This window comes from Aegilops tauschii, chromosome 3, assembly GCF_002575655.3.
Source record: "Aegilops tauschii subsp. strangulata cultivar AL8/78 chromosome 3, Aet v6.0, whole genome shotgun sequence".
Lineage (NCBI taxonomy): Eukaryota > Viridiplantae > Streptophyta > Magnoliopsida > Poales > Poaceae > Aegilops > Aegilops tauschii.
Genome location: NC_053037.3, coordinates 65,040,907 through 65,068,461, shown reverse-complemented (window position 1 = coordinate 65,068,461; position 27,555 = coordinate 65,040,907). Strand labels below are relative to the sequence as shown.

Sequence of the window (27,555 nt, the reverse complement as noted above, 5' to 3'; positions counted from 1 at the left end):
CCAACGACGAAGAGCATGGAGGGGGTTTAGATGGGTTATTGGGCTGTTTGGAGGGGTGTTGGTCTGCAACACCAAAGAGGTTTTGCGGTTACCCGGTTAACCGTTGAGGCATCAAACGACCTCCAAATGAAACGAAATTTGACAGGCGGTCTACCGGTGATGTATCAAGGCCACTTGAAAAATCTCGTCCCATTCCGAGAACGTTTTTCTCCCGCTCATGAAAAGAGACAAGAGGGGTGGATCGGGTGCATGTGGGAGCGTCGGATTGCGAAACGGACAACGGGGAAAATGCTCGGATGCATGAGATGAACACGTATGCAAATGAGATGCACATTATGACATGGTATGAAATGCATGACATGAACAAAATGCAAAAACGAAAGACAAAAACCCAACCACGGAGGGAATATCATAACACATAGCCGAAAATGGCAAGAATTGGAGTTACAAATAAGGCAAGTTACATCCGGGGTGTTACACAGGTATCCCTATTGGCTGACCTAACACAACCGGGTGGAGAGGTCCACTGGTCAAAGCCCGTCCGTGGAAAGTCAAAGGGCTAGATCTCGTGGTCAACCGCCCCAGCGTTAGGCGGGACGGAGACCCTGGGGGAGGGTAGCAATGCCACTAGAGCGTCGCACCGGGCCCTCATACATGCGGGGTGGTGTGGTGGCATGTCTGAAGAGGTGCCACGCGTCTCTCGGGTGTGGCCCCCCTCACGGCCGCCGCCGCCGGCGGCACCTGGAGGGGGGAAACGGACGCGTCAGGTCTATACAGAGGGGATGTTGCTGTGGGTTTGGCCCGGATGTTGCTCCCAGGTGTTCCTATGGCCTGACCTAACACAACCGAGTGGAGAGGTCCACTGGTCAAAGCCCATCCGTGGAAAGTCAAAGGGCTAGATCTCGTGGTCAACCGCCCCAGCGTTAGGCGGGACGGGGCCCCTGGGGGTAGCAATGCCACCGGAGCATCGCACCGGGCCCTCATACATGCGGGGTGGTGTGGTGGCATGTCTGAAGAGGCGGCACGCGTTTCCGGGGTGTGGCCCCCCTCACGGATGCAGACTGCAAATAAAAAACACTGGCATCCATCATGGAAAATGGACGATTACTCTGAAACCTTCAGTGCCTTGAAACCGGACCGGTGCCCGGGCACCGAAAGTTTCAGAGTAATTGTCCGTTTTCCATCGGCATAGTTTGCCACGTGGCATCTTGTGCTGCTGCAAAAAAATGCTATCTATGCTGCTGCAAAAAAAAGATGCTACCTATGCTGCTGCAAAAAAAAGGGATGATATCTATGCCGACGGCATAGCCGTCATCTTAAACTATGCCGACGGCTATGCCGACGGCATAGATTACCTTATCCCCTCGCGGCGCCCCTCTCCTCCACTCATTTCCCCCACCCCCGCGCCTCCCAACCCGGGTCGCCGCCGCCGCGCGCCTCCACCCACCCACGCCGCCGCCTCCTCCACACCCGCGACGCCACCGCCGCATCCAACCCGGCCCAGCCCCGCCGCCGCCGCCGCAGAACCCCGCGCCGCCTCGCCTCCACCCCGGCCCAGCCCCGCCCCTGCCTCTCCAACCCCGTGCCGCCTCGACCCCGCCCCTTCCCTCTCCAACCCCGTGCACCCCGACCTCCCCGCCGGCCGCACCGCCGTCCCGGCCTCCTTCATACCCCGCCGCCGCCCCGACCACCCCACCTCCTCCTCGACCCTGCGCGGCGCCGGCGACGGTCCCGACCACGGCTGGCCGCGGCTCTCGCCGGCCTGCGCCCCTGCTGTGTTGGTCGGGCTTCTCCGGCCGGCCCAGCCCCGCCCCGGCCCTCCCGTCCCCTCCACCGCCGGCCCCTGCCTTCAACTCCACCACCGCGACGCCCCTCTTCCCGGTGAGCTAACACTCCTTTGTTTTTTTTCATTTTTTGCATTATTTAGCTACTGTTGGATGTATGAATGGATGCATGGATAGATGTTGGATGTTGTTAGGTTGCTAGATGGATGAATCTTGTATGTGTCTTAGATGGATGGATGAATCTCGGCAAAATGAATTATTTTGCTACGGTTAGGTTGCTAGATGGATGAATCTCGGCAAAATGAATTATCATAGTTAAAAAAGCAACTTGAGTCACTTATTTTATAAAATTGTTAACGAAGATTTTATTTTCAGTTTGTGATGTTGTTAAGTAGCTATGTGAGATGTGCTTCAAATTTGGGATATGATAAGTGGTTATTTCATCATGATGATCTTGCTAAAAAATTGATGTGTCAATGCTTAATGTGAGGTGATGACCTAAATTGGGATATGATAAGTGCTTCCAAATTTGACACTTGACAAAATATGATTTTTCTTTATAGTTTAAAGTGTCAATGCTTAATGTGAGGTGATGACCTAAATTTTTTTCACTCGGTGTAATTAACAGGATTTTTAGTGTTCCTCTTCGTGGAGTGATCGTCGATGTTGGAGGTGTTGGTCCACGATCATCCCTCTCCTTTGATCGACTACATCAACTAAATCGGAGGGTGAGCAACAATTCTATGACCTCGTTCACTTTTTTTCCATGTCAGTAGATTAAATTTTCACATCAAGTCGCGTAACCTAGGCGTCTCCCGTCCGAAAGGGTTGCATCGATAAATATGCATTCAATTGCATATTTATCACTGCAGCTCTTTCGGATTGTCCAGCGTTTTCCACGGACAGCCCGAGGATGTGTAGATTGGGTACGTTGTTCATGCTCTACCCCGTTCCGAGACAGGATTTCGGCGGCGCCTCCCCGTTGTTCTCTGGATGCACATTCTCCCGGCATTTTGCCGAGACGTGTATTTGGAGAACAGCGGGGAGGTGCTGCCGAAATTTTGTCTCGGAATGGGGTAGAGCATGGACAACATACTCAATCTACACATTCTTGGGTGGGATTAGGACCCATCTTTACCTATTAGAGATGTAGGTGGATTAAATGTCGTTTCTCGTCAACCCTGTAAAAAATAAAATATTGATGTGAGTAATTTAAATGAATCCTTAATTTTGTTGTGTGGCTTCCAATAAAGCAGAGATGGCAGATAATCAGTGGATGTATAGTGGGTTTTTCCGTCGGAATCAAGTAACAACAGAGTGGGTCGAGAAAACTGATGTGTTTTTGAAAGAGATATTCCGTAGTCCAATGAGTATTGTGCCAGAATGCCCATGTGCCAAATATAAGAGACGTATGCGCAGAGATAAGAGTGAGATGACTAAGCACCTTCGCACGCATGGATTTATGCCCAACTTTAATATGCCGATAAACTTTGCCTAGTGGGACCGTGGTAGAGAGGAGGTGATACGACAACGCGTCACTGGTTATGAGGACGATGGGGTTAGAGACATGCTAGATGATGTCTTTGCTGCACAGCCGACACCTCCGTCACATTCAGCGAATGAACCGGAGGAGCCGGAGGAAACCGCAAAGGCCTTCTTGGATATCTTGGCCTCGTCAAAGAAACCCCTTTATGAGGGTGCCAAGCTCTCTGTGTTGGATGCCATCTCGCAACTGATGGCAGTCAAGGATGAGTACGGCTGTAGCCGAGGTTGCTTTGAAGAATTCCTGGGAGTATGGGCTAACAGCCTGCCTGCGGGCCATGAACTGCCGAAAACCATGTACGCTACAAAAAAATCATGAAGGCGCTCTCCATGGATTATGATAAAATACATGTTTGTCCAAAGAATTTCCTTTTGCTTAGGCATGAGTATGCGAATGACAACTACTGTAGGAAGTGCGGTTCCTCTCGGTATATTTAGGTGGTCGATGAGCAAGGTCAGAAGCAGCAGCTAAAAATCCCTGGGAAGGTTCTTCGGTATCTTGATTTTTTAAAAAGATTGCAACGCCTTTTCATCACCGAGGAGTCTGCCAAAATGATGAAGTGGCACAAGGAAGGGAAAAGGTACAATCCAAATAAAATTGTACATCCATCAGAAGGTGAAGCATGGAAGTCATTCGATATAGAATACAAGGAGGAAGCAGCCGAGGCTGGGAATGTAAGAATTGCTATATCAGGTGATGGGTTCAATCCATATGGTATGTCATCTAATCCATACAGCTGCTGGCCCGTATTTATTATTCCGCTCAATCTCCCTCCCGACGCCATAATGCAACGCAAGACCATGTTCCTGTCGCTTAATTCCGGGGCCTGAATATCCGGGGAAGAATTTGAGTGTGTTTATGCAGCCGTTGGTGGATGATTTGCACCATTCTTGGTACTTCCCGAGGTTGACATACGGCCGGCATCTGCAGAAAAATTTCTTGATGAAAGTTTGGCTACAGTATTGCATGCATGACTTTCCCGGCTATGCCCTATTCTGCGGATAGTGTACAAGTGGGAAGATGCCTTGCCCAGTGTGCATGCAGGCCTTGATTTTCATTTGGCTGAAGAAGGGTGGCAAGTATGTTGCCTTTGACCTGCATTAACAGTTCCTCCCTCCAGACCATCCTGATAGGGAAGACAAGAAGAACTTCACAAAAGGCAAAGTTGTCCATGAAGTAAACGAGATTCCAACGTTTTCTAGTGCAGATGTGCTTGCTCAACTGAAAGCTCTTAAGCCTGCCAGCGAAGGGAAAGGCAAAGGCAAAGGCAAAGCCGGAGGCGAAGACGAGGGCGAGGGCGAGGGCAAAGGAAAAGGTAAAGGGAAAAAAGTTTTGAAGGATATGGTGAGACGCACAACTGGACTCACATTACCCCCTTCACGCAGCTTCCCTATTTTAAGGACCTCAAACTTCCATACAACATCGACGTGATGCACACCAAAAAAAAGTCGCAAAGTCCCTTTTTCGCACGATCCTCAACATTCCTGATAAGACAAAGGATAATTTTAATGCTAGAGTCGATCAACAGAATATTTGTGATAGACCACGTCTACACATGCAGCCTCCCACAGGCAGTCGAAAATCTTGGTTCAAGCCAGATGCTGACTTCGTACTTAAAAAGGATCATAAGATGGAGGCATTCAAGTGGCTGAAACACGTCGTGAAGTTCACTGATGGTTATGCGTCGAATATAAGTAAGGGGGTCAATCTTTCAACGGGCAAAGTGATCGGGCTCAGAGTCATGACTATCATGTATGGATTGAGCGGATTATGCCGGCGATGGTTCGGGGCTATGTTCCCGAGTGTGTCTGGCGTGTGCTTGCGGAGTTAAGCCATTTCTTCCGCATGCTTTGTGCTCAAGAAGTATGTCCTGAGATGATAAAAGAAATGCATAAGAAGGCGCCGGAGTTGATATGCAAGCTAGAGAAGATCTTCCCGCCAGGCTTCTTTACTCTGATGACACATCTCATTTTGCACCTCACGAACGAGTTATTGTTGGGGGGCCTGTGCAGAATCGTTGGCAGTACGGCCCTGAGACAGAACAAGCATCTGAGACAGAAATGTGGAAACAAAGCTAAGATTGAAGCTTCCATAGCTGAGGCAGTTATCCTAGAGGAGGTGGCAGACCTCAGGACAGCATACTATCCGGACCATGTTCCCACGCTGCACAATAAGGTGTCTCGATACAATACAGAAGAACCCAAGTATAAACCCAAGCTGCCTCTATTCATCGGGCAAGGTGGCAGGGCTGGATGCTCGACACCTTATATCATGCCACAAGATGAGTGGGAGGATGTCATGTTCTATATCTTGCACAACATCAAGGACGTTGAGGATGACTGGATGAGGTAATACCTTTGCACCATTCTTTTAGTCAATTCGTTATGTTCACTTTGCCTAGTTCTTATACCGCTTTTCTTATTGTAGTCGATTCGTTGATGAAGAGTGGACGGGAATGCTGCCTCCTACTGAAGCGAAGGCACTTGCTCTTCTCCGAAAGGGTGCTAATGGAAGGAAAAATTTCGTTGCGTGGTTCATGGAGAAAGTAAATTTTCACACTTCCCTATTACCTATTTCACCCTACAATTCCAATTAAACTCATGCACCCTATAATTTCAATTAAACTTGTAGGGAAATGATCCAAACGAATCAATGGATGAAGAATTGAGATGGGTTTCCATGGGTTTTGACCCTGCCGTCATGACATGCGAAAAGTATGATGTGAATGGGTATCGCTTCCATACAGAGGAGCACCAGAACAGTCGGCCTGATCCCAAAACTATAAATACCGGAGTCTTCACTGAAGGAGATAATAAAGTAGATTACTACGGAAGGGTAGGAAAAATATACGAGCTTACATTCAAACGTGGCCACGAACCCCTAAGTCTCACTGTGTTCAAATGCCGATGGTTCGACCCCAAAAAGGTTCTGAGACATACGCCTTCTGTTGGTTTACTTGAAGTTAAACCATCAACCGTCTATGCCAGAGCTGATCTCTTTATCGCCGCTACCCAGGCCACACAAGTATATTATCTGCCTTACCCATGCCAGAAAGAGTACCTAAAGGGTTGGGAAGTTGTGTTCAAGGTGTCGCCACATGGTAAGCTACCGGACCCGAATGATGATGATTACTACAACATAAACCCCATGACATACGAGGGAGTGTTCTTTCAAGAGGAACATGATGACGTGGTCCGAAACAAGGAGGATGATGACTTGGGTTATGTTGACCTAGACCCAAACGACGATGACGTACGGATTGATGGTGAAGCAGTTGTGAATCAAAGAGACATAATTATGCTTGAAAAGTTAAATGAAGATACTGACGATGAGGAAGAGCCTCCACCTCCGTTAGACAACGAAGAAGATATGCGTGATAGTGATGATGAGACCGGTCCACAAATAGATTACAATAGTGATGATTCATATGGGTTCTAGAAAATGTAAGTTCTTTTAATGATGATTGAGGTAGATTACAATAGTATGCTTAATGTGTTCTTCTGTTATTAATGTTCTTTTCTATATGCTTAATGTGCTCTTCTGTTATTAATGTTCTTTTTCGTATGCTTGTTTATTTGATATCCTTACTAATTGTTTATTCTCTTGTTAATGCAGGTTTGCTAATCATGGGCAAGTCCAGCGGCGCCAGTTTCCTCAACAAATTCAAATCACTTACTCGGAGTGGATGAGCCCACAAGGTTCCCCCCCCCCCCCGACTACGCGATGATGACACCTCACAGGGCGATCGAGGGATCGGGGGAGGAGACCCTAGAGGAGGAGGTGGGGGAGAGCCCCTAGAGGAGGAGGAGGTGGGGGAGAGGCACCCGGGGCAAAAAAACTCCGGGCCGTGTCTGAAATAGGAGGGTCTTCTTTGATGCCCTCCTATACTGAGGCACCTTCTGAGTCTAAGGAGGAGGAGTATGTTCCTGATGGCGAGGAGGAGGAGGGCGAGGAGGAGGAGGCCGACGAGGGTGAGGAGGAGGAGGGCGAGGAGGAGGAGGCCGACGAGGGTGAGGAGGAGGAGGGCGAGGAGGGTGGTGGAGGGGAGGTTGACCCCGAGTTGCGGGGTGACTTGCCGCTAGGTGCTCTGAAGGGGTGGCTGCGTGGTACTGTCGGAGTACCTACACCACCTTCTATCGAGGCGCACAAGTGGCCCATTGAACCTGCGGGGACAGAGTAAGTGCCTCTCAATCATATTTTCAACACATGACAACATTTTCTTATTGTACACATGTCAATCCTTTGATTCTTTTGCAGGAACTGGATCCTTCACGGAAAGGACCGTAAACCGAACAGCCTTATCACTGTCATGTTGAAGGAGTTTTGGTCAGGCCTATTCTGCCCGCGGCCAGACAGGGACCCGGAGCTGCGGGTTTTGGCCACGAGCTGGGCCCACTACGAGCCTTACAGCCATGCGGAGTACGGGACGGCCACTAAGGCCGTGATCACCAAATTTTGGGTAAGTTCTCTTCTGAATCACTTGTCTTTAGTTTCGTTCATAGTTTATCATTGAATCACTCAACTCATGCCTTGTTTGCTTCTGGTTTTATGCATGATTGCAACAACTCTATAGAGTTCTTGACGAGCACAAGGCCAGAGCCGACATGGTCTTGCTTGCGGCTGCAAAGAAGAAAGCTCGTCAGTTGCAGTACGAGGTGTGCTGGGTTGTTGTCTCGCAGTACTACCACACCTACCTTCATCAAAAGATGACCAAAACTCAAGCGCAGAGGCAACGACTTACCTTGAGCAGGGAGTAGTTCATGAAGGTAACTATTACTGACTTTTCATTGTTTCAAGCAGTCAATTATATGTTTCGTGCTCACATGTCATGCTTCCAAAATTTGCATATGTTATTTGGTGCTATGGAAAGGATGAAGGATGGGAGAGTTTGGTGGATAGGTGGGTCGGAGACGATGCAGAGTTTGCTGCCAAGAGCAGCAAGGCCCGGGCTAACCGTGGAAAATACGGGACACACGGCCAAGGAAACAGGAACCACTGGGGCTTCAAGGCCATGAAGGTATATATATATATATGCATGATGCATTTTTGTTCTTCTTTACCGTCATGTTATTATGTATGGCTAACTTCTGTTTGACGTTGCAGGAGGACAAGTTGAAGAGGCCGCTCTCAGACATTGAGTCGTGGAAGCTGGCCCACGAGCAGAGTGATCGCAAGGACGGCGAGAGCCAGTACTACGGCAAGACCGAGGAGCACCTGGAGTCTTACACTCAGCAGTTTCAGAGGTTGCATCCGGATGTTCCTGACGTCATCCAGTCTCAGATCGACGACACAGTGGTGGTGGCCATCTAGGGGAAGTCCCATGGCCGGTATCCGTGTTTCGATGGCTTGATCACTCCTTCGGTCTCGTACACACGGCTTCGGGCTACCAACCCGAGCCCGTTAGAGAGAACAGGGCGTTCGCAACCTCCCTTAGCCCGCCAGCATGTTGTAAGTACTCCCCCTTTATCTTCTTTCTCTCTAACTCTCTCAGTTTATTTTCAGCATTGCTCACTTAGAAACAAGCTAAATTTTGTAGGCATATAAGGCCTTTGTCGAGCATAGGAATCTCGAGGTGCGGGAGTACTTGCAACGAGTGAAGGCAAACGATGATTACAACCGTCAGATGATGACGGTTAGTTTTGCCCTCTTAAAACCAAGCTAAATTTTTGCACTTTCATTCCTTCTGACCTTCTAGTTTGCTTGTTTAACTAACATCCAGGCTATGTTCACTACAAGAAAATCTACGTGTAGATGTGCAATTTCATAGCTAGAGACGTGTTATTTCATCTCTAGGCAACCATAGAGTCGATTTAGTAAAGCGTCTTTAGAGCGTCTTCTCACGGACCGTCTCAAAACATGTAGACACGCTGGCTAAGCGTGTCTACATGGCATCCTATATTGAGACGTTCAAAATCGTCTCTACGTATGTAGAGACGTTATGCTAGATGCGCTCTATCACGTCTCTCACCTAAAGACCTTCATTCATCATGGGCCCATTCTTACACACGTTGTGTAGAGACGTCATATTCGTCTATAAATATACATAAGCTTCTTTGTCAGCATTGAATATTTTACTTTAAATATTATTTGATTTATTTAGAATGTGCAGTTCATCATTTCAAATTCAGTTACTTTATCACACCACAGATGCATGTGCAGAATGATCAACAAATATCATGATATAAAGGCATCTCCCATATCAACCATTACGATCATAAGCAACAAATATCATTATATAAAAAGGCACCCGCCCATATCACCAATTGCATTCACAAGAATACCATTTGCACAATTAGCATCCTTAGTAAAAACAGGCAGTGGAACAAACACCTTGAGTGCATCCTTAGCATCCTTAGTAGGAACAAACACCTTGAGTTCATAATTGAATCAAATCGGACATTCATATGAAAGATACAAATAATTATGAAAAGATCCTCTAAACTAGAACAAAGTTTTCCTATGAAGCTAAAATCTAATACATAATTCAAAATATTGTTCATTTAAATAATAATTCTTATGTACTTGCTCCTGGCTCCTTCTATGTACTCCTTTTCTAAATTTGCAGCTACCCTGAAAAAGGAAGATAACAGAGAAAAATTAAATGGCAGTCGACCATCCATTTGGAATACAACTTCCATCAGTCTCCACAAATTATTTCCCCCGCATAATTCTGATGAAGTTTTAACTCAGAATTTCTCTATAACTTGTAACACCTCTCCACTCGCCCCTGCATCCAAGAATATCACAATGGCTTATAACTCGACCATACATCACATTACATATGTGTTTGAAAAAATGTTTGAGCATACAAATTATTTTAATTTGGCTAGTAGATTTAGGAGGCTTTTTTGGTAATAAATCATCAATCTCTGGAGGGCATTGTAAATTTTCTTCATCTGGTCGTACACTTGCAGCAGCCTACACTGAGATGTTCAAGCGTCGAAGCCACTGAGGTACCCTCAACATAATATTTTTGCCAAGACAATGTTAAAATCATATGTTCATCAACAAGCTAATGATCTGTAACGTGTGTATAGAAACATATGTCAAGGTCATGCATTGCATTGCACTATCTAATAAACAACTGAACCATGCAAGATTTGATAGGAACATAACAGAGACTAGAAGAAAAATGCATACATATTAAAGGGTTCTGGCACAAATAGATCGCCTTCTATGCAGAGAGCTAAATCTACTAATATATCACCTTGTCCTATCAATACCGCTTTATAAATGGGTTGGCCAGCATATCGGTTACTATGGAAAGAAACCAAAATGAATTGTTGTAAGCAATGTTCTATTATGTAACTATGACTGCTACATCAGAGATAACAAAAAGGTAGCATTCATTACATTAGTTGATGAGAACAGAATTGCAGTGATAGAGGCAAATATTGAAATGAACACATTAAACTTTATGATTACCTCTTGAAACTAAGTCATGGTTCCTATACAAAATTTTATGTTTAGTGCAAATTAACATGGCATACTTTTTACACCAGAGTGAAAAACGCACGGCTCGGTTACTCAGAATTTTGCATTCGTAAAAAAAACAGAACATATGATTTATCGTGTAGTGTATACATAGCACGTTGCAGACCTTTGCATTTGCCTGCCAAATATATGCTAATCTGTCAACTTAACTTTGATTTGTCAACGAAAATCTCAGCTACAGCTGAAAAGGCAGAACTTTTATTTGGTTCACATAATCACATCAATAGTTAAGTATTAGTACTCACCAGTAGGTAGCTCTGCATCACTTTGGGTGAGATTTGATTTTGGACCCAAGGGTTCTATATTTGGAGCAATGGATTGAAATTAGGCTGACATCAGTACCTCAAGACAGTGGTCACATATTTCCAAGAACCCTGCAGGCTATACACAATAACACAAACCCGACGATTCATCAGTGATGGACGTACCTATCTCAAGAGAAAGAAGAGATCTGGTTCAGATTGCTGTTTACAGGTTAGAGGTTTCATCTATCTACAAAGATATAGTAGGGGTTATCAGACTACCCAGTTGATTAATAAAGGCAAATTTTAGTTAGTTGATTATGAGAACCCCTGTATCCTGGTAGTTGCAGTTGTGGTCAGTACAAAAGAAGTTACCATGGTGTTCACAGTGACATAGCACTATCATGTTTTATGCTCCAGGGTAAATGGAAAGTGAGGTTATTTTGTCCTGTTTATCTAACACGACTTGTACTACTTTTGAGTTTCACCATATAAAATTTGATTGGACCAAACAGTTGCTAGCATACTTTTGAGGAAATATGTCAGAATTGATATCTAGGCAAGCAAATAATTCACCAAACAAGCAAGGAGACGGAGGTAGAAGAGGATAGAGACTTGAGATGTATATAAACAAAGGAGGCCACTTTGATTGATTTAATGTTAATGGTAAAACTGTAAGGGATATGGGATAAGGGATCACCTGCTTGACGTGGCGGAGGCTGAAGATGCTGGCTGGAGGCGGGCGCTGCTTGCGGGCGGTGTAGCGACGGAACTTGCCGTGGTTCTTCGGGTGAGAGATGAGACTGCCGTTGATGCGGCTTGGCGACGGTGAGGACAACGTCAGGGGGGCACGGCTTCGTGTTGGTGAGGACGCCGGACGCCGGCGGGGCTCCAACTACCGACGCTGCGGATGGAGGAGAGCGGGAGTCGGTGTCGGGCGGAACTAGCGGCAGAGGGCGGCGCTTTAGGGTGAGGCTGCCGCCCTGTGGGGTGGGAGATTGGGCGGCGCCTGGGGTTGGCTTGAAGCCGGCGCAGATTGGATTGGGAGGTTGAAAAATGGGGAGGTGGGAGATGGCGTCGTGGGAAAAAATAACTGGGATTATAATTATATGACTCAGAATGTTTCGAGAGATGCGGGAAGTTTAGGCGGTAAAGAAAATAGATTGAGAGCGCCAAATCTGAATAGATGAAAATAATTTTGTTGGCAGCAACCAACCATATATGGATAAATATTACTGTATTTGTTTCTAAAAAAAGGAAAACAAAGGTTTTGGGTCGAGGATTGCAGGCAGCGGCCAAATCCTTCGGCGGAGGCACGCCATGAAGCGGCGGGGAGGCCGACTGAGGGCACCCGGCAATAGCCCAGGCTCTGACGCATCGGGAAGTGGTGATTTAGGCCCATCTGTCACCGGAGTCAATGGCGATGATCAATCCTGCGACGGCGGCAGCCATGGCAGGGCTCAGAGCTCGCGGGGAAGAGGCCCTAGGTCACTGGCTTGCTGTGGAGGACGCCTACGTCTTCTGCGGCACCTCGCGATCCTCGGGGAGCAACATATATCGAGCAGGGCACTTCAACATCATCAAATCAACGGCGGCGGTCCAACGCCGGAGGCTGGGAAGATGACATCGTGGCAGCCTATCCGGTACTTCACTACTTGAATTCATTGGATAAGAGGACGAGGCCATCTCGTCATAGCTTCCTGACGTGGTCATGGCACTTGGGGTTGCCGCTGGACGCGTGCGCGGCTGACGACGGGAACCTGGGGCTCTCGGCCATTCTTGCGGGAGAGGGCTAGAGACGGGAGAGAACAAGGGCGAGAGAGAGAGAGAGAGAGAGAGAGAGAGAGAGAGAGAGAGAGAGAGAGGAGCGCGGAGATTGGTGTGGAGCTCGTGGCCTCAGCGGTGAAGGTCGGGGCATCGGGTTTCGCCGGAGTTGGGAGAGACAGAGGTGAGAGAGAGAGAGAGTTTCCCTTTTTATTTTCCTTTTTTTCTTGCTAGGCCACATGTAAGTGAGATAAAGAGCGGTGAGAGGGAGAGAGTTTTTTTCTTTTCTTTCTAGGATGAAGTGGCCCACATGTAAGTGACATACGCAGTGAGGGTAAAAAAGTCCAGGAAACGCCCCTTAGACGTTCAAAGGCCTTTGAACGAAACGAAAAGGACACATGAGGGTATTTCCATAAGAGCACTTGATGGAAGAGGGTGTGACAGCCTGGTTTTTTCCCTTTTTTCTTTGCCTGATTTTCAGTTGGTTTGAATTTGAAATTTGGAGTTTGAATCTTTTCATATGGACTTAAACACTTGGGTACCCCTTGGCTTTCACCCAAGTGTCCCATTTCCCTCTCTAACCATCATTCCCACTCTGGTTCACCTCAAAATAATATTTGGAATATTTTTCTTAAATGAAAAATATTCATTTCCCTCTCTTAAACCCTAGCTAGCTCAATGTGCTCCAAAGCAACCCCAATTTTTCTTACCCACAAAAATCTGAGAAAATTCACAAATATTCTTTGAACCCTAGGGCACCTTCCTGAGCAAAAATATTTCACCACTTTTTGGAATATTTTTGCTACAGAAAATATATTTTTTGTTCTGGACAGAAATGGTGGTTTCTACAGCAACTACCATTTTACTTGCTCCATTGTGGCTGATTTTTCTTGTGCATCATCACCTTAGTAGATGATTGCTAACCTCAAAGCCCGGTCCTCAACTTCCAGTAGTTTAACCACAGTAAGCTCTCAAAGTTACTGATCAGAAACTTACTAGGCTGTTGAAATCTATCCTACTGCGTCTGGGTCCAAACCAAAGCGTGGTAATCTTCAAAACTAACACGAACAACAAGGCAGACATGAAATTTGGACTTAGGTCGGCCTGAGGGCAGAGTTAACGTGGTGACCACGCGTGTACACGATGCCAACCTGCGTGTCGACGCGCTCTGCGTCACGCCCGAGCTTCTGTTGCTCGCGTGCTCGCTGCCCCGACTGCCTAAGCTTGCCAAACTTCGCCACAATCTTCGTCCAAGCTCTCTTAACTCCCTCCTGGCGCTCGCCGACGCCGGAGCTCACCGCAGTGAGCACGGACGCAGTCCGGCCAACGTAATAGTGCGGTGTGCACTGTGCTCGGCGTCACCCCAGTGCCCCTGTGCTCGTCCCCATTCGCCCACAGTCCCCGCGTGAGCTGCGTCGCCTTCTCCCCCTCTCACTGACGCCGTTCGTCGCCGGGCGCCGTGTCCAGGTGTCCACCGGCAAAGCCCGAACCCCCCTCGACGCTCGGCTATAAATGGAGCCCTCCCCAGCCTCCTCGAGCACCATCCACGCCTCCCACACACTCCACGATCTTGCAGAAGCTATAGCCCGGCCGGGCAGGCCACGGGCCGCCGTCCCCGAGTTTGAGCTCGCCGACGATCCCCTCGGATTGTCTTCGTAGCTCCAGCCCCTCCCAGGCCTGGGCAACCCTTCCAGGGCCTCCGCCGCTCTCCGGTGGTGCTGTTCCGCCTGGTTGGAGCCCCTGGAGTCGCCTCTGTTCGCCGTCGTCTTCGTCTCCGGCGACCTCCGCTCTCTGCCTCCGCTAGAGAGGTTGATTCCGACGCCGTCTGACCACCCCTAGCTACTCTACGGGTACGGGCAGGTGCGCCTCCGTCTCCTCTCTCAATCCCTCCCTCTTGTTTTGGCCAAGAAGCCCTCGTCGCCGGCGTGTGCTCCGGTGAAGCCGCGCCGTCCTCTGTCTCCTTCTCCCTCTCCCCCTCACCTGACTAGCGAGGCCCGCTAGTCAGCCACTCAGTACGCGCGCGAAGCAGTACGAGTGGTGGCGCCCCGAGGCTTTACGCCTTCGACGTCACCCCCAGTCTGTTTTTATTTAAATTCAAATTCCATATTTTTCCAGAGAGCTTCAAACAGCCAAAACTCTTTAACCATAAGTCCAAATGAATTGATTCTTTTTGCATTGTGTTCTTTGTAAAGAAATCTAGCAGCTCACCAAAAATGGGATTTTTCCCTGCTGTCTAGATATTCTGGTGAATTTCAGAAGGGTTCTTGATGTTTTCTTTTTGTGTTTATAATTATTTTCAGAGGGTGAGGCTTGTCTTAAGGATCACCAGGAGGCTTGTGAACCTCATCTGCACTAAGGCAAGCCACAACAACATTTTCATGGTGCCATTACAATATTTGTGATTTTCCTACTTGAATGAATGATTTAATCCATGCATTTAAATCACTATTATGTTATTTATATTATGTTAGTTGCTTGTTTAAGTTAATATGCTTGATTTACAGAAAGTTTAAAGGTAAATAAGTTGGTAAAGGAACTAGAATTAATTTTTGTTATGAAAGAGTAATATAGTTATGGATATAAGTAATTATATGAAGTTATTTTTCTTGCATGCGAAAAATAATAAATTTGCTAGAAATATTCTGTTTAAAGTAAGGTTTAATCCTAACCCGAGAAGTGTCATGAGTTGTTGATGTTTATGCTTAGTGTGGATATAGTTGACTCAGTCATTTCCGTTGATATGTGATGCATATGTTAGTGTTGCATTTAATGGCATACTATGACACCGGGTATTTTCACTTTAAGTTGAACCTGATAATAACTCAACTTGAATATATCGTTGACCGGGTCATGGTGCCACTGAATCGAGTTTTTCCCAGTGCAACCACATTTGCCTTTATGGGAATGCCTTTATTCGGTCCGTTGTCATACCTCTGGTCGGTGCCTCCAACGAGGGAAGGTTATGGGCGTGCGGTACCCTGGCCCGGTAAGCAGACATAACCTTGTGTGCCCGTTGTTGAGATTTTTGGTACCGTGTCCCCGTGTGGGACAGTTTATGTTTTGGCCACGACGGTGGTTGTTGTGTCTTTGGTAGACACGGGGCCACCCAGGACTAGCCCAGTGGGGAGTGAGTCGGAGTGGCCGGGAGAGTGTCATGGCAATGGAGGGGTTTCGTCGGAATGCCGTTGGTCCACCCGAATGGGAGTGCGAGGCCATGGGTTCCGTGGTGTGGGTATAGTGCGCTACCTCTGGAGAGTGTATTAATCTATCGATAGCCGAGTCCACGGTTACGAACACGCTCGAAAGTAGGGCACACCATGGGTCAATGTTTAATAAATCCTGCACACTAAGTTATGAACTTTGCACTGTTGATGATGGCGGGAAGGTCATCTTGTTGTTTGAGACCAAGTGTTGGTCGTGGTTGTGATCGCCGGAAGGATCACGGTTTGAGACCAAATATTGGTCGTGGTTGTGGTCGCCGGAAAGATCACGAAATATCCCTAGTTAAGACCTTGAGGTTAGTACATTTGTGATCCAAGAGCGATCACCGCTGGTAAGCCAGTCCGAGAGATTTTCCTCACAAGAGCATGATCACAGCATGTGGCTATCTTGTTGCATTATTAACAATTGGTTAATTATCATGATATTGTTTGTCATTATGTTTATGTTTGTTGTGAGCTTGCAAGTATATTCAATGTACTGACCTGGCGTGTCATGCCAGATTTCAGGAAAGTCTCGTTGGAAAGGAGTGCTGTCCGAGTCTAGATCGTGTCCACATCGGTGTCCCTATGCTATGGAGTTCCGCTACGACGTTGTCCCGCTGCCTCGTAGTTGTTATGATTGAGGCCCCTTTATGTTCACTAAATAATGTACATATTGTTCAGCCGCACCATGGGTGCCGCTTGGCCTTGCTACCTGTTGTAATATGAACTTTGATCTGCTAGCATCAATAAAGCGGTCGTTTTCTGTACCAAGATGTTGTGTGTTGCCAGAAGACATGGTCTCTGGGCTAGCAATGCATGGTAAACGGGTTGCTCTGAGCCGGGGTGCCACAGAGGGGCAAAGTTGAGCACTATTTTTATTCAGGGGTAAAGATGAGGTCGGGCGGAAATTAGGGGGGAAATGTAAATGTCCCTTTTTTATATTGTGACCAAATTTTGAAACCTCAAACTATTTTCAGAAAATGTGATTCATTAAAAATATTCTGAACTAGTTTTGAAAGCACTAACAAATGTTGAATACTTTAAACATTATTTACAAATTAAAATAAACAGAAAAGGAAGAAAAGAAAAAAGAACCAGAAAAAACGAAAAAGAAAAGAAAGTATGGTTCAAAAACATGTGCATCTTATTAGTAGCAAAACCACTGTTTTTACCATTCCAAAAAAATACTACTGCTAGGTAAATTTTCTAGCACATGCGTTCTCAAAAAAAACCTGGGCTGCTATAGCCTGGACAGCCCTATTTATATAGAAGAATGCTCATCCTGATTTCACCCGAATTTAGCCCTTAGTGTGGTGGATTGCTCACGCAAATTTTGGCTCGGGGTTGCGGGTTCGAAACTTTGCGTCCCCTATTTTTCTTTTTCTTTAACTTATTTCTGGCTCCCACTGACATATGGGTCCCAGGCTGACGTGGGCCCGTGAGGATGTGTGATATGGGAGAATACGTGATACATATGTAACGTGTAGAGCCAGGAGGACCGTATTGATCACGTATTTTCATGTACCGAGACCATCTTGAGCAATACACAAGTTCCAAGATCAAGTTAGACGTCGCCCGCGACTACGAGGACTATAGATGCAATTATCTCCTAAACCTTCATAAAGCTAAAATTCTCGAAGCCAACTTGGGCTCTAGTGTATTTTTGTGAAGCGAGGGAAACCCAGTTTCTCGTTAACAAGGAATCTGGAGTTGGACTTATTCACAGCTATAATGCCACCGCCAAGAAAATGATTGTTCAATCTCCTAGAGCTTCTCCTCGCTCGCTAACATCTCCCTTGTCCCTCACGTTCTCCTCTTGAAACCTCACCACCCCATTCCCGCCGCCATGCCTGGCTACCCTCGTCGCCGGCCAGATCCTCTCCTCCGTCTACAGATCCATCCTTCCCAGCCCGTTCCCCGCCGGATCCCGTCCTCGGCGCTGCCAATCCCGCTGTCAGCAAGGAGTTGCGACCCCATGTGAACGAGGACCTAACCCTGATGCCATTGATGCCCTCCCGAGCGAGGAGTGGTCTATGTGCAGTTTGGCTCGGAGTGGGCTCCTTCTAGCCAGCCCAAGGTGGCAACAAGAGGCCTACAGCGCCCCCGGTTGGGCTGCCAGCTCAACAGAGCGCCGGGAGAAGCTGTCTCGCTGCCGAACGTTTCCATGTCGCCATGATAAGTGAGAAGCCAAGCGAGAAAATTTGGGGAATTGCGTACATTTGGGGATAATTAAGGTTTTCTGTTTTGACAGGAGAATATTACAAAGATAATATAACATTATAGAGGGTATTATTAAGGTTACAATCAAAGACAAAAATGCCTCTCAATTCATTCTTTGGTGCAATTACTTGGGTCATGTGTAAATTATAGCACAACTAATTTTAGTAGCTATCTGATTTTAAAGATTATTCAAAATTCTCACAAGCCTAAGATAAGAATAGAGTCACCTACTAAAGCGTCTCACAAATCGTCTCTAAGTGAATTAAAATTACATACTTATTTTCTAAATGACTAACTATAAGAAAAGTTTGTGGCGCTAGGTAAGCGTCTTAAGAAGCGTCTTTAGCCCGCAAGTGTTCATGGGCATAGAGACAGATACAAATAGCGTCTCAGAAAAAGCGACCATACATGGTGTTTTTGTTGTAGTGGTTGGCGTCTTGGAGTAACCGCACGGATCCACCACAAATGGGACTCCCACCACCACCCGCGGGAGAACCCCCACATGCCCACGTTCGATGAATGGGTGGCACTAGGCAGTGATAGTCCGGTTAGTACATTTGCCTAACTACTGACAAACTAGTTCTCGTTCATTCAACACTATCATATCATATTTACCGTTAGAATCTTCTGTCAAACATGTAGGGGACTGGTGGCTCGACTCCTGCTTCATCGACCCCGGTCACTCCGATCTGGCAGAGTGGTGCTGGTCTTGGCGGTGGCGGTTTTGGCGGAGGTGGTCTTGGCGGTGGTGGTTTTGGCGGTGGGGGTCTTGCCTGATGTCGATGATAATACCCGTGCATGCGGCCGTCGTGCCATACCTTTCATGTTCCTACTTGTTAGTTTCTTTAGATGACGATGATGATGTTCCATGTCTTGCAATACTTATGTTCATGAAGTTTCGCCGATGATGATCTTTAGATGATGAACTTGAGTATGTTTAAATGATGAACTTGAGTATGTTTAGATGATGATGATGATCTTGAGTATCTTTAGATGATGAACTGTCATATTTTTGCATAATCCCACATTTTCTGGTTTCAAATGCTTTCAAAATGAATTGAAAGAGAGAAAACAGAGAAAGTATAAAAAACAGCACAGATCTATGCCAACGGCAAAGCCGTCGGCATAGATATGCCCAGGACTACCCAGCGGCTGCCACGTGGCAGAGATATGCCAACGGCCAAGCCGTCGGCATATCCCTGCTGCCAGGAGCTCCCAGCGGCATAGATGAAAATCTATGCCGACGGCTTGGCCGTTGGCATATCTCTGCCACGTGGCAGCTTGTGGTTTGTTAGCGCGTTTGACGGCGCCATCGGTTGCCGTCAGGTGAAAATCATTGCCGACAACGATGATATGCCAACGGCCGTACGGACGCCGTCGGCATATGTGCCTATGCCGACGGTCTGACACATCTACGCTGATGTGATCTATGACGACATATGCCGACGGGGGCCGTCGGCTTAGAGGGGGAGTCCGGTAGTGAAATGCATTATGGCTTGGAAATTCTTGATGGTACCATTGATGCTGTCGTACACCTCGCTGACCGCTATATCGCAGGTGATTATACTAGCAATTTTACTGCATTATTTTTTTCAAAATGACAGTTATCCTGCATTCATTAAGGAGAAAAAAGTTGTTTAGTTAATTAGATAAAACCACGCAAACACCAGATTGCCCAGTTAATTATGAAGAACCGGGCGAAAACTATCACAACCGCTGAGCGGCACACTAAAAAACCCCACGCATACTACTCCAAATAGGGTCTCGGTGAGACAGCACAAAGGCGTCTTCGTCATCACTCCTGCCCTAGAGATGTCATCGACATCCCTACACTCTGAGCAAACGACACCGACTTCGCTGTAGGCGATCGTCGGCTCAACCCACACTGCATTATTGTATTACAGTTGTTTCAGACCAAATTTGCTTGTGAGCCGAGTGCTGATATCATTGTTCTGTATGTGTAGGTCGTCGGTTTCCTGATAAGGCAATTGATCTCATTGACGAGGCCTACACGAGAATAGAGCTAGGAGGAGAAAATACAGTTGTTGCACCGGATAATGTTGCACAAGTAGTCATGGACGTCACTTTTATTATTTCGACAGTATGTGCTTGTCATGTAGTACTATGTTTGAACTAGGTTTTTCATTTGAAGGTTGTGAGCGGATGGACTGGAATTCCTATAGCTACGCTTAATCAAGAGGAGAGTGTCTAAGTTAATTCACTTAGCCGACAGATTGCATGAGAGAATAGTTGGGCAGGATGAGGCCGTCAATTTAGTTGCAGAAGCAGTGTTACGTTCCAGGATTGGCCTTCACCAAGCTGGCCAGCTAATAGGCTCCTTCCTCTTTTTGAGCACGACGGGTGTTGGAAAAACTGAACTTGCGAAAGCTCTTGCAGAACAACTATTTGGTAGTGAGAAGATGATGCTTCGCTTTGATATGTCTGAGTATGTTAGTCCCGAATCCGTGCAACGTCTCATTGGAGCACCCCCAAGGTTTCTTTACACCTTAATTTCAAGTATTATATTATTATAGAACAATATTTATCTGTACTTATACAAATGTTTTTTTTTCATAACATCATACAGCTATCTTGGTTATGAAAATGGTGGACAGCTGACCGAGAAAGTGAGGAGGCGCCCATACAGTGTTATCCTTTTTGATGAGGTGGAGAAGGCATATCCGTCGGTGTTGAATGTTTTTCTTCAGCTCCTTGACGATGGTGTGTTGACTGATGGTAAAGGACATAATGTGGATTTCAAGAATACAATTATCTTTATGACTTCAAATGTTGGGGCAGAGCACCTAAATGTAGGAGTGGTTGGAGAAAAGACAACGGCTGCTTCACGAAATCTTCTCATGAAACAGGTTTGTGAATCACAAATAGTCCACTTGGAATTTAATAACCAGCTACTAATTGATTCATTATAATATATATTTGTTGGTGTAGGTTCAAAAAAGCTTCAAGCCCGAATTTCTCAACAGATTAAGCGAGATTGTAGTATTTGAGCCGCTTTCACACCGTTAACTGAAAGGGATCGTGAATATCCAAATGAAGACTGCCACGTAACTAGAACCACGGCTCCGCCTCCTCCTCCTCCTCCTCCAAGAAAGAAAGTTAGGGTTCGTGCCTCTCGCTGGCGCAGGCGCAGGTCCGCCTCGTCTCCGGTGGCCCTAGGGCCATGGAGGCGCGGTGGATCATGGCAAGTGCCGGCGGGAGGGCTCCGTTTTTAGTCGTTTTTTTCAATCTTGTTAGGATTTGTGTCCTACTCAGGAAGGCGAGACGGCGGCGGTTCCCTGAAGATGGAATAAAGGTCTCCCCGCCTAGCCCCCGTTCCGGCGGTGCGTCTAGCATCGTTGGTGGGCGTGTGGAGGTGTGTCTCCGCCAGATCTATCTTTGGTGGATTTGCTCGGATCTCGTCGTTGTTCGTCTACGTTCGTGTGTCTTCGGTTTGGATCCTTCCGATCTACGTTATTTTTCATCGGCAGCGGTTGCTGTTCTGGGGTGCTGGTCCTATGGGGCCTTAGCACGACGACTTCCCGACTGTCTACTACAACAAGTTGTGCCCGGCTCCGGCGATGGAGGGGCGATGATGGCGGCGCACCTTCGGCTCGCTTCGGTGATTGTAGTCGTCGCTAGGTTGTCTACGAATCTGGATGTAATTTTTATTTCTGGTATTCGTTGTACTGTCATGATTGAAGATGAATAGATTGGAAGTTTTTCCACACAAAAAAAAAAGAAGACTGCCTTTGCTACAGTAGCCGGCAAGGGCATATCTCTTGTTCTAAGTGATGCTGCGTTGGATGTCATTTTGTCAGAATCACACAACCCAGTAAGTATTTTTCCTTTTCAGAGTAATCACACAATCTAACTTGTCTATTCTCATAATGAACCGTTTTCCCCATGTTATTGGTAATCAATGGCCTTCTACAGTTGTACGGTGCAAGGCCCATAAAAAGGTGGATAGAGAAGAACATAATGACAATGCTGGTCAATGGAGAAGCCGTTGAAGGATCAACAATCTCCATTGACTCTACCAGTGACAAGAAAGGCTTGAAATACCAATTGGCAAAGAAAAAAAATGCCACGGATTCGTGAAGCAAGAGATCTTCTCATTAACTCTGCGACAAGGATGGCTTGATCTTCGTCGATGTTTATATAGAAGAAGAAAGAAGTGCAGCTTTGGCTTATTTTTCTGTTTTTCATGCACACACCAGAGACCATCACAGCATCGTAGTCTTCCTACAGGTGTCTTAGATATGTGTATGCCTAGTACTATTAGATTATGCTTCGAAACCTAAATTCAATTGTTGCATAATTATCTACCTGACGGTGTTTGTTGGTCTTCTCTGACCAAGTTACCTGGTGCATGCGTTCAATGTTGATGCTGCGGCCGAGCTCCATTTGTGCTAGGCAATGGCGTGCACACACAATGCTTTGCATGTGCCCAATGCTGGTACAGCCGAAAGTGACAAGGAACCAGAGCCATCGATGGCAGAACCACCACTCACCCACACACAACGAACCAGCCACCAATCGATCACCGAATCCATGACACATACAGCAATAGCTCGCCGCCAGCAGGGCACATCACAGCCAGTCAGGCTAAACTTTCAGCAAAGGCAAAGCCTGTGCCCGACCCGGGACTCCACAACAGACAGGATTCTGCTTTACCATATATATATTGCTTTCCCGTGTGAAATGATCTGATGATGACATATACACATGTGATGTGGACTACTACAAAGCATATCAACAAAGAAACAAACAGCCGTATTCCTCCCCTACAACCTCAACCCTATTCCCCTTGCTTGCCTATCCCAGAAGACGTAGATTACAGGCTTACAGCAATACACTACAGCAAATGCTGCCATTAGCGTATCGATCTCGATCTATGCAATGCGTGCGTGCCAAGGTACCGGAAGGTATCAAAACTTGTCTCGCGATGGTGACCGTGCTCCGATCAGCTCAACCAAGCAGTCTTCGCTTTTTTGCGAGCTGTGTCGTCAGGCCATCCAAGATCTCCCCCCACATGTCGTTTAGACAATGAGGGAGGCCCGGGTCTTGATGGGCTTCAGCTTCACCCCCATGCTCTCGGGCGACAGCAGCTCCGGCGATATGCAGAACGGGTTCAGGGTGCTCCGGGGGCTGCTCTCGAGCTGGGACGGTCTGTACATCCCGTATCCCATCAAGAAGTACTCCATCGGGATCAGCATTGCGTGTGGCTGCTCCTCGGTGACGAGCGACCCGCATGCCTGAACCTGCGATTTGCCCACAAAAACACTCCTCAGAACCTGCCTTGCTCTGGGTATGGTTCTCAAGTGATCACATGAATTCTTGAAATGTGTGGTACCTCGACTAGAGCGCAGTATCTCCGGTCTAGTTTTGTGGTCATGTGGACAGCGTCGGCATGGAACTGCGAGTTCTCTCCCACGAAAATCAGCGTCCGGCACCGGAGCTTCTTCAGTGCTTCAGTCAAGTCATGTCTCCTGATAGATGGAGAGGTTGATGAACTGGGTGAGTTCAGATCCAAATTTGTTTGGCATTTAGAGGCAATGCCTAGCAAAGATATTGTTTACTTACTCGTTGATTGCTTTAAGGAATCGACATACATTAACACCCTGCCTCTGATCAAGTAACTGCATAAAAAGGTAATCATGACCTCAGTCAGATGTTGAAACCGTAGAGATAATTGACATTCTAGAAACTAGAAAGCTGCAAGGGGGAGAAAGAACTTACACTTCTACAAGCCTGGACAATTTCCGATTCAGGTTCTTGTCCACTTCCACGAACTTCCTGTATGTAGCAAAAAGAGATGTTCAGTGGGACTTAAATAGGTACAATGGTGCAAACAGAAGAAGCTTATGGAGGACGAAATATACCGTGCTAAAATACCGCTGAAGGAAGCATTCGTTCACTAGTCCACTAGTGCCACAATAATAAAGTAAGTTTAACAATACCTGAAAGATCAGAATATGAGGTTAGTATACACAAAGAAATAAGGCACTGATAAATTCATGGCTGAAACTGAAGTGCCAATCATTACCTTGTTATACAACCACTCACTCCAAGATGGGGCTTTGCATAGAGGTGAAACCAACATCAGGCCAAGAACCCTTTCCCTGTACTTTGCCTGGGATAACGTATAAAATAAATTGTTAGCCAAAACCAAATAGCAAGCTTTAAAGGACTAATCGTGCAAACACTTACTGCAAAGAGGGTAAGCACGTAGGCACCGGCGGTGACACCCATGCACATCACAGACCCTAAACTGCAAGAGCAATGCCACAATAACATGAGAGGACTCCTTTAGGCACCAACAGAATACGGAAAAAAAGTAAGCCAATTATCAGATATTTTACCCGAAGAAATCAAGAACATCCGCGACCTGATCCGCGAGATTATCAACAGATAGCTCAGGTACATCCGATGGAATTGGAGCTGCTCCCAACTGTAAGATAGCAGATGCCATGAAAGACAAACATGTAAGAACCGGAGGTAATAGGAGCAGATGATCACGTAAAATATGGAGGAACAGATGATGATGACTCACCTCATGGCCTTGCGGAGTAATATGGTAAATACAAAAATTGTGAAGCAACAGGGACGCAGCCTCTGGGCAGAAGAACAATCCTTGGAAGCAGGACATGTCTACCAAACAGGAATACAGCACATGAGCTACCTTGTTATAGCAAAATTTATAACACCAACCACAAAGAAAACGACAGCACTCACAATTTAGAGCTACATCCGGGTACGTTATGAGCGCTGGCTTGTCTTCGTCGCCGTACACGGAGACCGATACAGGGCCGTATCTTGTTCTCACAGGATGCTCCTGATAAATCACATGGCACAAGGACACAAATTTAGCAACAGCTGTAAACAAGCTATTCCAATTTAGACCATCCCCAATTGACCAGAGTCCAGAAATACGTCTTCCTTGGTAAAACAGCCACCATACGTTGCTTAACACACAGAAATAGCATGAGCACGCTTCCTGACGTTGCTTCATATGCTTCTAATCGTAAACCAGGGGCCGTTGCAACTATACATTTAAATTGAAATAGTACCAAATTCTGAGCCTGATTTCTTCTTGCTCCTACTCATGAGCAGCATTGCAACCACAACATAACTAAGAATTTCATTTAGTCTGACAGAACAAATAACAAGCCCGGCTACGCAGCAGCTAATATCTCTAATCCTTAATACAATTTGCGGTTTCCCCCATTAGAGGGAGCATGCTAGTAATCTAGCATAGCATCCCCAATCTGCAACTAATTAAGAACAGGTGGGGATAATAATAATAATAAAGGGGCAGAAATCAGCAAGAACAAGCTCCTCTGCCCAACCACCCAACAGACCAAACAAAAAGAGCAAACGGGAACCCCACGGAGCCCGCCCTACACAAATCAATCCTCCCCGCAAGAATGCCCCCGCCGTCGAACCGAGGGGGGGAATCAATCAATCAAGAACCGGAATGCGAGCACGGACCTTGCCGCCGAAGTAGATCCGCTCCACGTCGATGGACACCGACCCGCTCGAGTCCCCCATGGCGGCTTCCAGAAGCTTCCTCTCAACAGCCCACCAACAACCTCCTCCTCCTCCTCGTCGTCGCTCGCCTCTTCCTTGCTTCCGGTTCAGGGCCTCTCTTTCTCTCTCCCTGCCTTCCCCCTTGGCGTCTATTGCGTGCATATATACGCGAGAGGGCCGCTGCCCAGAAATAAACTGGCCACCGACGGCGGTGAGCTTACCGGTGGGTGACTGGAACGGGACAAGCCGGAGACTAGTTTTTAGATCCACACGTTGTTGGCTCGTTTTGACGGGCCCACATGTCGGCAGGCGTTGTGGGGTCCCCCGTCTGAACTACGTGTGGCCCTAGCGTTTTGTTTCGCTCCGCCTTGTGAAAGCGTGGATAATGGGTGGTCTGCTACGGGCACGCGCATTTCGGTCCTCGTGGGACGTGTTGGGAATTTTCACTCCATGGCCTATTTTCCAGTCCAATGGTCAATGAGATGTCGTCTATTTTTCTTCTTGCTTGTACAGTGCAAAAGTTTGTGTACTATTTATAGTTTGGCAAGCTTGTTCTTTTAGTTTGGAAATTCGCTTAGTTTATAGAAAACTTATAAGCCATACAATCCAGTGTGTATGGAGATTGTGGTTCATGGAGCTTTTCATAACTCATGGATGGACGCTTACCCACAGGTGTGTACTATTTGAGAGTTCATTTTTATAGATTGGAATTTCATTTCGATTCATATACACTATGAAATATAGAACAATCTAATGGTTATGGAGCTATGAAGGGTCTTTTCCTCCCTACTATCGCTACCAAGCCAAAAAGGGCGGTGGCCGATCTACCCACCTCCACGACATTGACCATGGCCCCCCTCTCCTTCCATTTATCTCCCCTGCTTTGCCTTTGCTCCGGTGGTGTTTCGTACCATCGGGAGGGCTGGCGCGAGGATGGAGTGGCCCTCACAGAGGCGACGCTCGGTGATGGTGGCGCTTCGTCGTCGAGATGGTCTTTTGGGCACCAATCCACCTCGAATTCGTCCAACGGGACGGAATAGACGGAGCTCCAGCACATATTCATGTGGTATTCTTGGGGTGGCGAGGTGGGGTTTCTCGTTGTGCATACGCGTCGATGAGTTCTGGTGACATGTGCTTCGGGTCAGTTCGGAGTTTCAGCGTTGGTGACTACGACTCTAGGGCGCTGGTCTTTAGGGGCACCCCAAGACTACCCATCTATCATTGACAAGATTAGGCCAACTCCGATAGAGGAGCGATGACTACAATGTGGCATTGGCTCGTTCTAGTGACAGTAGTGGTCGTTCGATGACATCAATGTAATTTGCATTGTATTTAGAGTGCTTCGTGCTTCCGGTGAACTTTCATTATAATACATCCGAGTTTTTTCACAAAATTTATCATGGTCTTGGGAGTTTTTAAAAAAATCATGGGTTTATGCCTGATTGTTCGTTGTATTTGAAAGTTCATTTTTGCTTGGTTGTCGTTCGTTTCCGCTCTTTTTACTTTGATCTTGAAGTTGAAAATATTTCTTATAATATTTTTGAACATAGTACAATTGCATATGCTCACATACACGTACATACAGTCATCCTATAAACGCATGCACACCCTACCCTTTGTGAGCACCTCTAAGATGATGAGTCGGCAAAACATCTTAAGATTGATGAAGCCATTATAGCCGCCTCGTAGTTGACTAGAACGTCTCCTCGCATTGAACGAAGATCGACGAAAAGCCTGAAATAAATCTCCACTATTATTAACTAAGCGAGTTGTGG

The 27,555-nt window shown here is 46.7% G+C and overlaps 1 protein-coding gene, 1 long non-coding RNA gene and 1 pseudogene across 3 annotated transcripts; 1 reads left to right on the top strand and 2 right to left on the bottom strand.

The window, feature by feature from the left end:
- Window positions 1-22,348, top strand: part of LOC109771371 (chaperone protein ClpB1-like) — a 42,522-nt pseudogene extending 20,174 nt beyond the window's left edge.
- LOC109771364 (uncharacterized) lies at window positions 9,647-12,320 on the bottom strand. Of its 2 annotated transcripts, XR_002234776.4 has the most exons (3): window positions 11,764-12,313; window positions 11,067-11,202; window positions 9,647-10,054 (listed from the first exon to the last, which is right to left on the bottom strand). It is a non-coding gene; the product is annotated as an uncharacterized lncRNA (long non-coding RNA). The 2 variants fall into 2 exon arrangements; XR_005771996.3 differs by having other exon boundaries at window positions 9,647-11,202; window positions 11,764-12,320.
- Window positions 22,349-22,913: 565 nt separating the features above from the next.
- On the bottom strand, window positions 22,914-25,947 carry LOC109771357 (protein NDL1). The gene is made up of 11 exons (XM_020330052.3): window positions 25,742-25,947; window positions 24,986-25,085; window positions 24,804-24,901; window positions 24,613-24,701; window positions 24,461-24,521; window positions 24,297-24,383; window positions 24,133-24,210; window positions 23,990-24,046; window positions 23,834-23,889; window positions 23,604-23,739; window positions 22,914-23,511 (listed from the first exon to the last, which is right to left on the bottom strand). The coding sequence occupies exons 1-11, from the start codon at window positions 25,940-25,942 to the stop codon at window positions 23,290-23,292; spliced, it is 1,185 nt and encodes a 394-aa protein (XP_020185641.2). The 5' UTR covers window positions 25,943-25,947; the 3' UTR covers window positions 22,914-23,289.
- Between the last annotated feature and the right edge of the window lie 1,608 nt (window positions 25,948-27,555).

What these genes read in the sequence shown, in the direction of transcription:
- LOC109771357 (XM_020330052.3), bottom strand. Translation starts at nt 25,942, where the DNA reads ATGCACGCAATAGACGCCAAGGGGGAAGGCAGGGAGAGAGAAAGAGAG. An exon ending in GATGTTCTTGATTTCTTCGG is followed by an intron (nt 24,522 to 24,612) that starts GTAAAATATCTG and finishes TTGCTCTTGCAG; the next exon opens with TTTAGGGTCTGTGATGTGCA. An exon ending in GATACTGCGCTCTAGTCGAG is followed by an intron (nt 23,512 to 23,603) that starts GTACCACACATT and finishes GGCAAATCGCAG; the next exon opens with GTTCAGGCATGCGGGTCGCT.